This window comes from Lepidochelys kempii, chromosome 11 (assembly GCF_965140265.1).
Source record: "Lepidochelys kempii isolate rLepKem1 chromosome 11, rLepKem1.hap2, whole genome shotgun sequence".
Taxonomy (NCBI): domain Eukaryota; kingdom Metazoa; phylum Chordata; order Testudines; family Cheloniidae; genus Lepidochelys; species Lepidochelys kempii.
Window position 1 is genome coordinate 7,920,670 of NC_133266.1, and position 14,148 is coordinate 7,934,817.

General features: G+C 42.6%; 1 protein-coding gene across 6 annotated transcripts in view; it reads left to right on the forward strand.

Moving 5' to 3' along the window:
• Nucleotides 1-14,148, forward strand: part of PTPN4 (protein tyrosine phosphatase non-receptor type 4) — a 236,115-nt gene that overhangs the window by 43,243 nt on the left and 178,724 nt on the right. For all 6 annotated transcript variants that reach the window (XM_073305038.1, XM_073305037.1, XM_073305040.1 and 3 more), the window contains exon 2: nucleotides 8,035-8,189. In XM_073305038.1, the coding sequence (XP_073161139.1) occupies nucleotides 8,052-8,189 (138 nt within the window). In that variant the 5' untranslated portion in view covers nucleotides 8,035-8,051. The remainder of the gene's footprint in view (nucleotides 1-8,034; nucleotides 8,190-14,148) is intronic.

The following is a 14,148-nucleotide window of genomic DNA, read 5'->3' on the forward strand; positions in this document are numbered from 1 at the left end:
CAAATGTAATAAGGCCTCCCTTCCTTTCCCTCACATATCCCTATTTTGATAGTACTGCTGTATTTGGTCATCTATACCTAAAACTTGGGGTATTATCTTTGACTACTACTTTCTTGCCCCATGTTTATATTTATTTAAAGATGGAAAGTGCTCTAGAAGTGCAAGGTATTTATCAGGTTTCCAGTTGTGGTATGACATTCACAGTCATTCACTAAGAACTAGACTAAAACAATGTGTTTAAAATGAATCAAAATATTTGGAGTCATTTCAGATAGCTAGATGCATTTATTTTTGTGAGAGGTGAAACTTTTTCACAGTGTACTAAGGATGTTCACTTTAGTGTCCTGGATGTGGGAGGGTTGAACAGATACATCCTGTAAGTGAATAATTATAAAACACAGAATGGGAAATATGTTTAAAATTGGTGGCAAAAAGTTGATGTTAATGAAGTGACTCCTCAGCTACTTTTTTGTATTACCTGTAAATGGCACCAGCAAGGAAAAATTACCACATAAACTATTCTGTCTTCAGTTTAGTAATCTTTGCCCCAGCTGTCTTTGTGATTGCTCAGATGTTGTGATCTGGGTGCGGGGGGAGATCAGCTTCAGGCATTTTAAAACTGCAATGTTGCAGAGCTGTGTAAGGAAAATATTACTGTTGAATTTCTGTCAGGCTTTTTTCTGAGTTTGTGTTTTCCTGTTGTCATGCATCAGTTCAAGTTGCTGAGTATTTGACATGTAATGAGAAAGAAATGTTCCTGATGCAGCTAGGGTTTCCTCTTAGTACTGCATGCTAATTCTGCATGCGGAAAAAAGACAGTGATGAAGTAGCTTTAGAACTGCTTAGCCAAAAATTGAAGATAGAGATGGGTTAAGTTGGAACTATAAAGTAAATATTACAGTAGTACTATATATGTTCTGATATACACTCTCTAGCTTTCTCTTCTGGGGTTCTGTTTTGTACTACAGAGTTTGAGAACTAACACCCATTACTAAATTTTTTTTAACAATCAATATTAACAACTCACAAGTAATCAGGTTTTTGAAAAATGTAGATGTTTTTAGAAAGAAAAGCAATCCAGTGGCTATTATTGGCTTTTTTTTCATTTTTTCGAATGGTTGGTGCCCTGGAGCATTTATATGAATATAGCATATTTGAAAGTTCCAACATGGTGCTATTGATTCTATATATGAAAATAAAATTGCACAATATTATGTTTAAGTTCCTCAAAATCCCATCCAAGAAAACAGAAAAAAGCATGACCAGCGAGGTTTTTTATCATTTTTTTTCAGATAATGAAAGTAAAATGGAAAAATGAAAAAGTATGTAGGATCTGTGACAGAGTGGGGATATGTCTGTGTCAAATTGTGAATTCCCATTTTGTTTATTGTAACATCTTTTTTTTTTTTTTTTTGGAGGATTAGTCGTGGATTAGTCATTTTCTGGTACGGTCTTGACACCTATCTGAATGACTGTCTGAGAAGCTGGCACAGAGCAATCTAGAGTTCGCAGCTCTGAGTGTGTCTACTATAGGTCCATCAATAAGGACAATGAACTCTACTCAGAAGTGCAGATGGTATGGTGAGTGGGGGGAGGGTTGGAGCGTAGAATCTCCCCAGCTCAGCACAGAACAGTAAAGGGGTCAGAGACTATATTTAAGGGGGAATGCTCTCTGCAAAGCAGGGGGCTGACGGCTGCCGCATGTCAGAAGACCCAGGCTGGAGAGGAAGAGAAGGGAGGAAAGGGTCTGCTGTGCTTGAATGCAAACCTGACCTCAGATTCACAAGAGGGGTAAGATCACATTGTGACATTCTCCAGGGTACAGCCTCGACTGTTGAACTGCTGTGTCCCCTAACCCTCTAGCCTGGGATGTGTTTACACTGCTTTACTGTCAGAACAGCCACTCTTGGCCTGCTCATGTGCAGCCACTAGCATATAAAATCACTCCCAGATGTTTACATGAATGCTCTCCCAGCCATTCGTGAATAGATACATGGCGACACCCACATATCCCCAGCCTGAACCGCAGAAATGTGTATCTTGCACTCTTCAGGGCTCTTCTAAACAGTGAAAGCTCACACATAGTATGTCATTCCAACAAGCAGTAATGAATATGTACCAGCCCAGTTGACATGAATAGAGATGGTTTAGATAAAACAGCAGAACAAGTTTATTAACTAGACAGAGATTTTAAGTGATTTACAAATGTTAAGTCATAAAAGTCAGACTTGGTTACAAAAGAAATAAAAAGATGCAAGCTAATTCCTAAACTTTACTAAGGATAATAAATTTAAAAGCAAAAAGCTTTCAAAAGCTTCAGCAGACTGTACTGGCTGGAAAAACCTACAGACTAGGACCACTCCCCCCAGGTCAATGATGATTCCTTTTGTCTTTCAAGCGTTCTTGCTACCATGAGTAAAGATCGGAGGAGAGGTGTCTAGAGTCATTTTTCCCCCCTTCTTATACTCTGACCCTTAGTACTGGAAAAGTCTTTGTTGGGTCATCGGATCAGGTAGTTCCATAGCATAGGTGAGCTGCCAACTGTCCTTCAGGTGAATTGTAAATTTCTTGTTTACAACTCCTTTGCTGGTGAATCTTCAGTTAAGCCAGGTAATGGCCTTTTAGCACCCAGCTGGCGTGACAGTGTGCCTTTGTCTTTGAGGAAAAGGTCTGGGGGCATTACCCAGAACTACAGCATATTTCAGTAACAAGCATATAGTAGGTTTCAGAGTAGCAGCCGTGTTAGTCTGTATTCGCAAAAAGAAAAGGAGTACTAGTGGCACCTTAGAGACTAACCAATGCATCCAATGAAGTGAGCTGTAGCTCACGAAAGCTTATGCTCAAATAAATTGGTTAGTCTCTAAGGTGCCACTAGTCCTCCTTCTCTTTCAGCATGTAGTAAAATCTCATAGCACCATATACAATGTTGATACACACATTTTAACAGGACAGTGATACTGAGTAGACTGAGTTTTCAAATGATACCTCACAAGGCGTACTTTGTACAAAATATATCATAACCATATAAAAGTGAACATGGGGTACAGGGGTGTCTCACACATCCAAGAGGTTGTTGAGGACTTCTGTAGTCTTCCAAAGATCTGTAACCTTCTAGGGCTCTTCGGTAAAGTTCTCATGGCTAAGAAATTCCTTGTATTCTTTGCTTGTCTGTCAAATTGTTCCTGACTTGGTTAATTAAGAAGCTCAGAGCACCTAGTGCGAAACTGAGGGAGTGTTTATAAACAACTGGGGACTCGGGGGCTCAGTTGCTGGTTCCAGGGTATAAGGGATCTGGAATGAAGAGCCCCATGTTCCAAGGAAGGGTTGCAGAGATGACATCTGCATCCAGGAGTGTGCCTCAAAGATCCTGAACTAGCAACAGTGACCTAGCTCTGCTCAGTCCCAGTTGGTTCAGGAGCACATAGGATCCAGCAGTTGGGTCATAGAATCATAGAATATCAGGGTTGGAAAGGACCTCAGGAGGTCATCTAGTCCAACCCCCTGCTCAAAGCAGGACCAATCCCCAGTTTTTGCCCCAGATCCATAAATGGGCCCCTCAAGGATTGAACTCACAATGCTGGGTTTAGCAGGCCAATGCTCAAACCACCGCTGTCTATCCTGAGGTGGGGACTGGGCCAAGTTGTGCCAATATTATCCTAAATTTCTGATATGTTGGTGTTCAGCAAATGGTTTAAACCTCCTTGAGAAAGTAATAACACCTAACATAGTCTTAAAGCATACTGTGGAAGTTGAAAAGTTCTTCTGTAACCACCATCAACGTCACAGCTAGTTATCTGAAAGATTTGGTATTGCAGTTTTCCAATGACACTCGGTGTAACTCATAAAAAGTCTGACTTCAGTGGGGCTTTCGATCTGGCCCTATATTTATTTCATCTAACCTTTTGGTAAGCATATTATTTGCATTAAATATAAGGAGGACTTTGATCATGCACGTTAGAGAGAGATTACAGAGAGTTTTGAATACAGATCCTAAATTTCTTCAAGCGCTTAACCATATATTTATTCCACTGTAGGTGTGCCTGTGCTAGAGATTGCAGATATTTTGCTAGCCATGTCCATCTGGGCCACGCATGCACACTGACTGCTTATGGCGTAGAGGGTGATGCTGGACTAAATGCTACTCCAGTTCCTTGGCCTGAGATGAAGCACTTCTGAGCCTCACTCCTTTAGCTTACCTTATAGCATTTTGTAGCTTCTTTTTTTTAGTCTATTTTGTAGTATAGGTAGTGTAAAATTGTCTGGCATTTAAATTATAGTTATATTGCATAGTTTGAGGGAGTTATAACTCTCTTCTCCACTTTGTTTTCTAGTAAAGGAGGTGTCTGTTTTTTGTAATGCCCCAAATCCCCTGGATTTATATTTTGAGAGTCTTGTGAAGGAGCCTTTCCCTTCAAAAGTGATCACACTCATTGCCTTTTTTGTTTAGGGAAGTCATACATCTCTGTTAAATGCAGTGCGCAAGTTGTTCTGCGGAAGAACAAAAAGAATCCAGGGAAGTCAGGCTACAGGTGTATTTGTTAGACTGCTCCATATGGGCAGCCTTGGACCCAGGCCCATCTGGACATCCCTCACCCCCCTGTACAGCAGACTTCAGGATTGAAGAGTTCTCTATCCATTAGTTCCAGGGACAGTTCCTTGAAGGAGACCTGTAGGAAGTCTCAGTGGGAGTTACAAGAAGGTAGTGAGAAACACCTCTCCAAAGAGATGAGGAGCACACATCCCCATGAAACCTTAGGGGAGGTTGGTGAGGGGAAGAGGTCAAAATCTCCTCTTTGCTTCTAGAGATACCCTGTGGCCCTTTGGTTCTGGGGAAGCATTTGGAACTGAGCAAGCTTCATTAGCATTGGTACTGGTTAGCAATATGGTACTGAAGGAGCTGCAGGTCTCTAATGAACCTGAGTCCCCTTTACTGTCAGAAAGTATACCTTTATGTATGAAGGTACTGTGCTCAATAAGCATACTTGGGCACACTACCTTCATACATCATCAAACTGAGAGACTGACTCAGGCAACAGTTCACCCAGCCTCAGGATCCTCCAGTGCAAACTCATCAAACTTCTTTCAAAGGAGGAAGAACATCCCACAGAGGAGGACATGCTGGCACCACAAGTCATCTCCTTTTGTTTGGATGAGACAGTAATCCCTTCAACACCGTCATGCCCCACTGATTATAGGAGCTTTCAGGACCTCATGAAAAGGGTCCTCTAATACACTCTAAATTCCTCTGGAGGAATTTCAGAAGGCTCCTCACAAACTTTTAGTCATTTTACACGAGACTCTGTCAGGGTGAGTTGTTCTTCCCATTAATGAGGTCCTTTCGAGCCTGTGAAAACAGTCTGGCCCAAATTCTAAGACAAAGGACAGGAAATATTATGTGCCATCCAAATGGATGTAATACTCCCAGCTGGGGCCTGGCTCTGTCGTGGAGGTGGCTGCAAATGAATGGACTAAGCATTCCAAGGTAGTCCCACGAGAAAGGAAAATGAAACATTAGGCTTTCTGGCTGAAAAAAATATTCTTTTGCAAGACAGCAGTTTAAAATAACCATTGTGCTCAGTGCCAACATCTGTAGTGATGCATCATTGTGGCTTCAATTGCTTGGAATCCCAAGAGAGGTCCAAGCCACAGTGGTGGTTTTTCCATTTGAAGGACAAAATCATTTCAGTCGGAAAACTAATCTTAAGGATTGCGTGCAGCTCTTTGGTCCCTCGGCACATACGGTCCTGCAACAAAGAGAAAGTAGTGTAAACCTCAGCCTTTCCCTAGACAATAGACTATGCTACCTGGTTTCTACTGTTAGAGGCCTACTGAACCCCTCAAGAAGCAGCCAGGGTTTCAGAAGAGGTGGTCTACTGCTCCTGCTTTTTCTTCACAGCCAGCCACAACTAGTAAACGTTCCTTTTGAGATGCTGGTCAAGAGCTGCAAACCAACCTTTCTTCTGGATCTGCCTTCTTTTTTCTTCCCTCCCATTTAGAAACCACATTGCCCTATTTCAGGGGTCATGGAACAACATAATGGACAAATGGGTCTTAGAGATCGTAACATCTGATTATGCAGTTCAGTTCCATACTACACCTGTTTCCTCCTCCCCACACATCAACTTATACCAACAGCTTCTCTGTCCCTTTTCAGGGACTCCTTTTTATGAGAGGCTTCTCATCTCTCAAGTAATAGAAGAGGGGCTTCCACTTTAAAGAGGGAAAGGTTTCTATTCAGGTATTTCCTTTCACCCAGGAGGAAGAGGGAGATTGGTTTTGACAGCTCTTATAGAGGCCCCATTTAAAGCATGGGTTTCATGTTCTTTCTTTCACTTGTCTATCAAGACCCTTCTTCATTGTGACCACATCAGCTGGAAGGGTGGGAGAGAGAAGGGCTCTCACAGCGAACTTTCTCTTACACAGTCTTCTACATCGACAAGGTATCCCTCAGACCTCGCCCAAAGTTTATACCTAGGGTTGGTCTGAGTTGCATTAGGGTATTCATTTGTCAATTTTTTTTCCTAAACCATATTCTAATCATGATGAAGCTAGATTACATAACCTGGATATTCAAAGTGTCCTTAACTTTTATCTTCAAAGACTGAAGCTCTTTTGGTCTTCTCCGAGGCTCTTCATTTCCTTCCTCATTTAGAAGATGAGGAGTACTCCTATTTCCACCCAAAGGTTATCAAAGAGGGTGTTGGGCTACATTAAGCTATGTTATGATTGACAAAGGTAGTTTTACCAACTAATAATAGGGTTAATTCAACCAGGACCTGGGTGATCTTGGTAGTTTTCCTCAGGAATGTCCCCATTAATGATATCTGTAAAGCTTCCACATGGGGTTCCATAATACCTTCTCCAGACATTAAGTTGGTAGCAACTTCTGCAGCTGATGCCTCTTTTGGTAGGGCAATCTTTCAGTCTGTGGTAGATATTTAGATCGCTGCTTGGAAGTCACCTAGACTGAAATATACTTATGGACAAACACTTGAAGAAGAAAGAAGGGAAGGTTACTTACCTGTAGAGCAGAGGTCCCCAAAGTGTGGGGTGCGCCCCCCTAGGAAGGCACAGAGGAAAGGGAGCACCACCCAGCCCCGCCCCCAGCTGTGGCCCTGGTGCATGGCCCCAGCTCCCAGCCCCGCGCCTGACCCCGTCCCCAGCCTCAGTGCAGCTCTGCACTTGGCCGGGGTCCCAGCTGTGGCTCCGATCCCGGCCCTGCCCCAAGACTCGGCCCCTGGCCCTGGCTCCAATCCCAGCCCGAGGACGAGGCTGGGGACTGGAGTGGAGCTGCATCTGCCCACGGGGCCTCAGCCCCTCGCTGTGGCTCCGGCCCCAGACCCACGCCCAGCTGTGGCCCCAGCCTTGGCCCCCTTAAGCCTGCCTGCGTCTCCTCCTTCCCCCTACCGGAATCGCGGCGCTGCTCCTGGCCCTGGCTCTGGTGGAGGAAGCAGGGGGGCGTAACCCTCAAAAGTTTGGGGATCACTGCTGTAAAGTAACTGGAGTTCTTTGAGATGTCATTCAAATGTGTATTCCATGACTTGCCCACTTTTCCCTCTGCTTCAGAGTCCGTCTGTAATATTATGGAAACCATGATAGAGAAGGAACTTGAGTGGTGATTGATCCTGCTCCGCTCTTTATACCTTCGATAACAGGCACAAGGGTGACCATGTATAGACCAGATAAACAATGTGAGCAAAAAATCTGTAATCTTGGCACTTGGGGCACATTTGCACCTAGACTGGAATACTCATATGGATAAAACATCTCCGAGAACTCCAATTGCTGCACAGGTACTTAACTTCCATTTCAGATTTGAAAAAAGACTGCAGCAATATTTTACTTCGTTTTTGGATACCAGGGTTTTATTACTAATGTTCATTTTATAAAGAAATAGGAAATGTGTTTGATAAGTCCGTTTTTCAACAGAATGTCTTCCTTATGAAGTTGGCTTTCTGTTAAGTCGTGCGCTTTTGCTTTCTTAAAGTTATATCTGTTACAGGATTTCTTCTTTCTTTTTTGTTTTTTCTAAAGACCTTGTGTGGATAGTAATGACCGCACGTTTCCGATTGCCTGCTGGCAGAACCTACAATGTACGAGCGTCTGAGCTGGCACGAGACAGACAACATACAGAGGTGGTCTGCAATATTCTTCTCCTGGATAACACTGTACAAGCTTTCAGAGTTAATGTAAGTAGAGTTATATGTATTATTTAATTTAGTAACAGTTTCACTGTGTGCCTGCCTTAATTTGTATATACCAAGTACTTGCTTTTCTTCATTGAACTGTGTCATAAGTTAGACCTCCAAACAAGACATGAAAAGTGTTAAATAAAAAAAACCCACAAAACCTTAATAAAGCTAGATACTGTATTTGAACAAACATGCTTGCACATGTGTATAATTAGCCATCTTGTGTACCTCATCAGTTTTGGCATCATCTACAGATGATGGTGGTACAAACACTTGTGTCTGAGAATTGAGTGTTAAGAGCACAATCTTCTGCTACTTGATCCAGTTTCTCTTTAGGGCCCCTATACTGCATGATGAAGTCAATGGTAGTTTTGACATTGAGTTGAATGGAAGCAGGAACAGGCTCTAATTCAGAGGTGGGCAAACTAAGGCCCTCAGGCCACATCTGGCCTGTGGGACTGTCCTATCCAGCCCCTGAGCTCCTGGCCCGGGAAGCTAGCCCCTGGCCCCTCCCCTGCTGTCCCTCCTGCCCCGCAGGCAGCACTCTGGGTGGCAGCTGCCTGCTCATGTAGGGCAGCGTGTCTGGCTCCGGCTGGGCAGTGCGGCAGCCAGACATGCCGCTCTGAGCGGCATGGTAAGGGAGTCGGGGGGGGGGGGGATAAGGGGCAGGGGTTTCTGGGGGACAGTCAGGGGACAGGGGGCGGTTGGATGGGGTGGAGATTCAGGTCGGGTGGTCGGGGAGCAGGGGATGGTTGGATAGGGCAGAGGTTCGGGGGCGGGCAGTCAGGGGACGGAGAGCGGGGGGAGTTGATAGGGGGTGGGGTCCTGGAGGATGGTTAGAGGCGGGGGTCCTGGGAGGGGGCAGTTGGGGACAAGGAGCGGGGGGGGGTTGGATGGGTTGGGGGTTTTGAGGGGGCCAGGCAGGGGGCGGGAAGTGGGAGAGGGTGGATAGGGGGCAGGGGCCAGGCTGTTGGTTTGGGGAGGCACAGCCTTCCCTACCCGGCCCTCTGTATAGTTTCGTACTCCGATGTGGTCCTCAGGCCAAAAAGTTTGCCCACCCTTGCTCTAATTGTTTGTCAAGTGTTTGCATTTTAAACAAGTAATGTAAATTTGTAATGCTATCTACTCTCTTGACTGTATTTTAATATGTTTAGATAAGTTCATGTAATCGTATTTACTATTGAATTTATAGATGTTTCTGAATATCACCATATCTCTTTCTCCTCTGCTTTTCTCAATTATATTCTGTTTAGTTCCCAGTATTGTTGTCTTTTCTTAAAAAGACATACATAGTACATACCTTAAAGAAGAGTAGGAGAGAAGAACCAGAAAACCAAGTGCCAATTAGTTGATGAATGATACCTGCAAAATAATTACAAATATACTACTGGAGTCAGTGTGTAAATATTTGGAAGGCAGTTCTCTGTTAAAAACTGGGTTGAATTGAGAAAATCTAATGACCTACCAAGCTGCAATTACTTATAGAATAGATAAAATGAAAGCATGCGTTCTTGTATGCATACATATATTTATTTATGGTATTTGGACATTCAAAAAACATTTGGCAAAGACCCTAACAAAAGGCTATTCAAGAACAAGGAAGTTGTTGTGGAATGAAAGCTAAAGTACTGTCATGGGTTAGAAACTTGCTAAAAGAGAAAAAAATATTCTCAACATGGCAAAAGGTTAACAGTGCAATGTCTCATTCTTATAAGGACAGATGTTCAATTTATATTTCAGTGATCTGAAAAAGAAAAGTGAACAATATGGTGGCAATATTTGCAGGCGGCATGATTATTATGATTAATCAAGACTAGAAAAGACTGAAGATTTCAGGGGGTTAGGTAAACAAGCAGTATGATGGCTGATTGGGAGCAGGACTTCAAGTTGGGGATAAAGGTGAAGTGGAGTTGAGAAGGAGCTTCACTCTGGTGAATCACAGATGTGTTCGAATATTTTTTCTGTTGGAGTGACATTTTTAGGAAGTTGTAAGCAGAGAAATTTTAATTTTAAAAATATGAACAGCTGTTCAACTTAGCAGTTGGGAAGTTATTTGGGATATAAGAGAGAGAATCATGTAACTGAGTGTGCTTATTTCATTTAAAGTACAGAATAAAAACTGAATTTTTATCTCTTCTTTCAGAAACCAAGTAGCAATAAATCATCTCCAGTCCTTTCGCAGGCTCTTTTATGCATAGAGATTTTTAAAAGATTAAAATAAATATGTTTGTATTGCAGTTTAACATGATTGGGACGGCATTTCTGAACAAGATGAATCTAATTATAAACTTCTGAAAGAAAAATAAATCACGATCGCCTCTGCTGTTAACCATAGCAAAAAGGGTTATAAAACTTCAGTGTAATGTAGAAACAAATAAGAGCTGCCAAGATTAGAAGACAGAGGAAATATGCTCCCCAGGACAAACTGATTTTTCACATAACACGATGTTATTTCCCTCTTTGAATAATTGGAAATAATTATTAGTAATCACTATGGTTCCAATTTTGTCATGGTAAAATTAAGTAAAATTCATGGAACAGTTATGGGGAAAAAAGGACAAAATCAGGGTATGGTCATGGTGGGGCTGACAGCCGGAGCCGAAGAAGTCACAAAGATATGTTAGTGATGGAATCGGTGACCTCCATGACCAAATCGTATCTTTAGTAATTACTATTAGGGTCAGAGTCCATGCATAGTGCTGGCAAGTTTCTTTATGCAACTTTGCCAATAAACCAAAATCCTGATTTCTGGCTCTCTTTGTCCCTTCAATTTGGGTCATCCAGTAACCACAAAATGTCAGGGCTTGTCTACACGATGCCAGCAAAACACAATAAAGGGGTGTGATTTGTAAAATGCACTAACGTGCATCACTCTGATTGCCCCATATAGACCTGCTGGCGCACACTACACCTAATTTGCATTGATGAAGTCCGATTTCAATCAGGATTACGTAAACCTGAATAATATACCTTTTAGAGTTCTCCAGCAGGGTCTACACAGGGACGTTAGAGTGCAGCATGTCAGTGCACTTTACAAATCACACCCATCTTGTGCGCTTCACAGTGACCTGTAGGGAAGCCCTCAGTCATGCAGAATTGTTCAGCTTTGTGAGTAAGATCAGTGCTAGCCAGTGGTTAAGAAGAGACCATCAAACTTGTTATTTTAGACATTCCTGGTTTGAACCTAAATCACTTACAGTGAAAGGGTAATGCACTTAACCCGCACATTATTGTATAGTGTTATTCTGTCCCGGCCTTCGCTTTGGGCAATTGTTTTTTTAAAATGGTGAGGTTTGGGATTTCCTATAATCCATGAGGGGCATATTCATTTTTTTTTTTAATTGAATGGGATTTTTGCACCGCTCCTGGCCCCTTCACATCCCACAACTGCCTGCTGTCATGAGGGAACCCAAGGAAGTTCCCCTACAATTTATAGCAGGAAGGAAGGTGCAGGCCACCCCTGAGAGAAGATCATCAATGGCTGGCTGTGGGTCGGGGTGTCAGATAATACCTTGCCCCCAACGACTGGATTGGCCCAAAAATTTCTGGATGAAGCTTTTGCTTCTTGAGCGAAGGACAAACAGAACTTCTTCCCACCCCGGAAACCAATGATGTTTCCATCATACAGAGTTTCTGGACGAAGGACATACCAGCAGAGTGAAAATTGGGATTCTGGACAGTCTCTGCTCACTTCAGCATTGACACTATTATCACATTATGCCATAATCTCAGTTATTTGAGTCCACTTTTCCTCTTAAGCCCTCAACATGACACCTGAACTGTGTGGAACGTTTCCACTGGATGCTCCAAATAACCAAGGGTAGGACATTTTTTCCTATAGAATACACTCTCACCAGTTGTGTCCAAGCCCAAGCCTGGCCCGTTGTTGGAGTACGATGTGAGAAACTTCTAGCCAAATTTTCTGACTGCAGATTCTGGAACCTCCTTGTGTTTGTTTAGGTTTCCTTGTTCCTGTTCTTCAAAGTTAGATAGCTAGGTGCGTCTGGCAGTCACTGAGTTTTTTTCCTATTTTTAGGGAAAGAGCAGAAAGTACTGTAAAGCTTATCTAGATTTTTTGGCAGAGGAGAGCTTATAAATTCATGCAGTATTATTTCACCCACCCTTTGCTGAAGAAAATGTATCTGAATTGGTTATAATAGAGAATATCAGACTAGTGTGCTCTGTAACTTCCATCATCTGAAATCTGGTAATTCACTTTATATTCCAAATGTGATTTTAGTAATTTCCTTCATAATGTGAAATACTTATTTCTTCTTTGTAGTAAGATCCATGGATACTTTATCCTGTTCCCAGCTTGGCAGAACTACACCTGTCAATCACTGGCAGCAGGGGAATACCCCTAAAGTTCTTTTTTTTTTTCCTGCCTCCACAGTGACATACAGGCTCAAACAATACTTCCTGCTGCAGAACTTTCTGAGGAAAATTCCAACTGTTTAGACTAACAGTTTGGTTCAATAATTTTGTCTCATTCCCAGGTCTCCATTTTATATGTGAGCAGATTGTGCGCTTCCCCATCTGAAGTGTTTGTAGGGGCTAGAGCTCCTGCAGGCTTTCAGAAGAATGCTAGTCTGAGAAAAACTAGAGGCAAAAGGAAGGGTCTCTGTGTCCTACTTCAGCCCCTTACCTGATGTGAGGTTGGGGAACTCAGCTGGCTTTGTGGGCAAAGTGCAAGATCTCTTACTGCCAAGTCTGGGCGGGATCACCTCAGTTGTTGTCCTCCCTTGGGCTTGAAAGTAGCCCAGCAGGATTGGAGAGACCAGTTGTGCTGGACAAGTGGTTGCAGCGGTCTTGCTCCCTGGAAGGTAAAAAGGCAGGATTGAGGAAAAAACTGGCCCTGGCGCAAACAGCTCTGCCCCTTCCTCCATCTCCATGGGGGAAGTGAAGCCAGAAGGACAGTGCGACAGATGGATAATCATGCTTACATCCGTATAGTCCACACCAGCAACTCCGTCTCTCACTGCAGAGTTCAGTGACTTCTTCCTTCTCCGCTTCCCCAAGGGTCATGATTGTAAGAAATGGATACAGCACAGACTGTGCCGATGCAAACGTTTCTTCTCCATGCCTTAGTGCCCAGGCGAAGATGGTGGGTACAAACGCTGTACCTTGTTTTGAGCGCCCACAATTAAGGTTCATCTTGCTTTCCACTCTGGAGGCATGCTGCTGTGAAAATCCCATCACAACAGATCTGTAGACTTTTAGCATGAAGAAGAAAATTTCTGTGCCAACCTACAATTTCTTTTTTTTTAAGTAATAAGATTTGCAGATCTGGTTCACCTTGGAGACAAATGGGTCATCCAGAATAGAGATGAGTATTGACATCCATAGATTTGGATTTGTTGGTGTTACATGGAATTTACTATGCTCTGCAGTAGAAGAAATTGTTATACTTTTTTCTCAAATTGTATTACACAGCTTATAATTTAGAAAATTGGATTTTAATTATTCTCACTGTCGAAATTATCTCTAATGGAGGGAACTTCAGGAGGCGGGATATGCCCTGCCTGCCAGTAACTGACCAGTCTGGTTCTGCTTCTAAGCTCTAAGCAGGCTGAAGTGAAGTACCCATTGTAATAGCACCGTGGACCTTATTAATTGAAGAAAGGAAACTTTCAGGTAGTACAGATTGATTTTCATATTGTGCTACTCTGTACACCATATTTCCTGTTGATTATGTTAGGTCTTCAGCCTCATTATTGTTCACATTACTGTGTGATACTGAATTCCATGAACCACTTAACTGGCTCCAAGCCTAATCAATTCAAAACATTTTGATGTGGTTTTGTTGTTTATTACCTTCTATGATCAGTGACTTTTCAGATTAATTTTTTTAGCCATACAGTATTGAAAGGATTTTCAAAAACTTATAACATGAAAGCTTCACTATATTAACATAATGAATAATACAATTGATAACATGCTCAGTTGTAAGCAAACA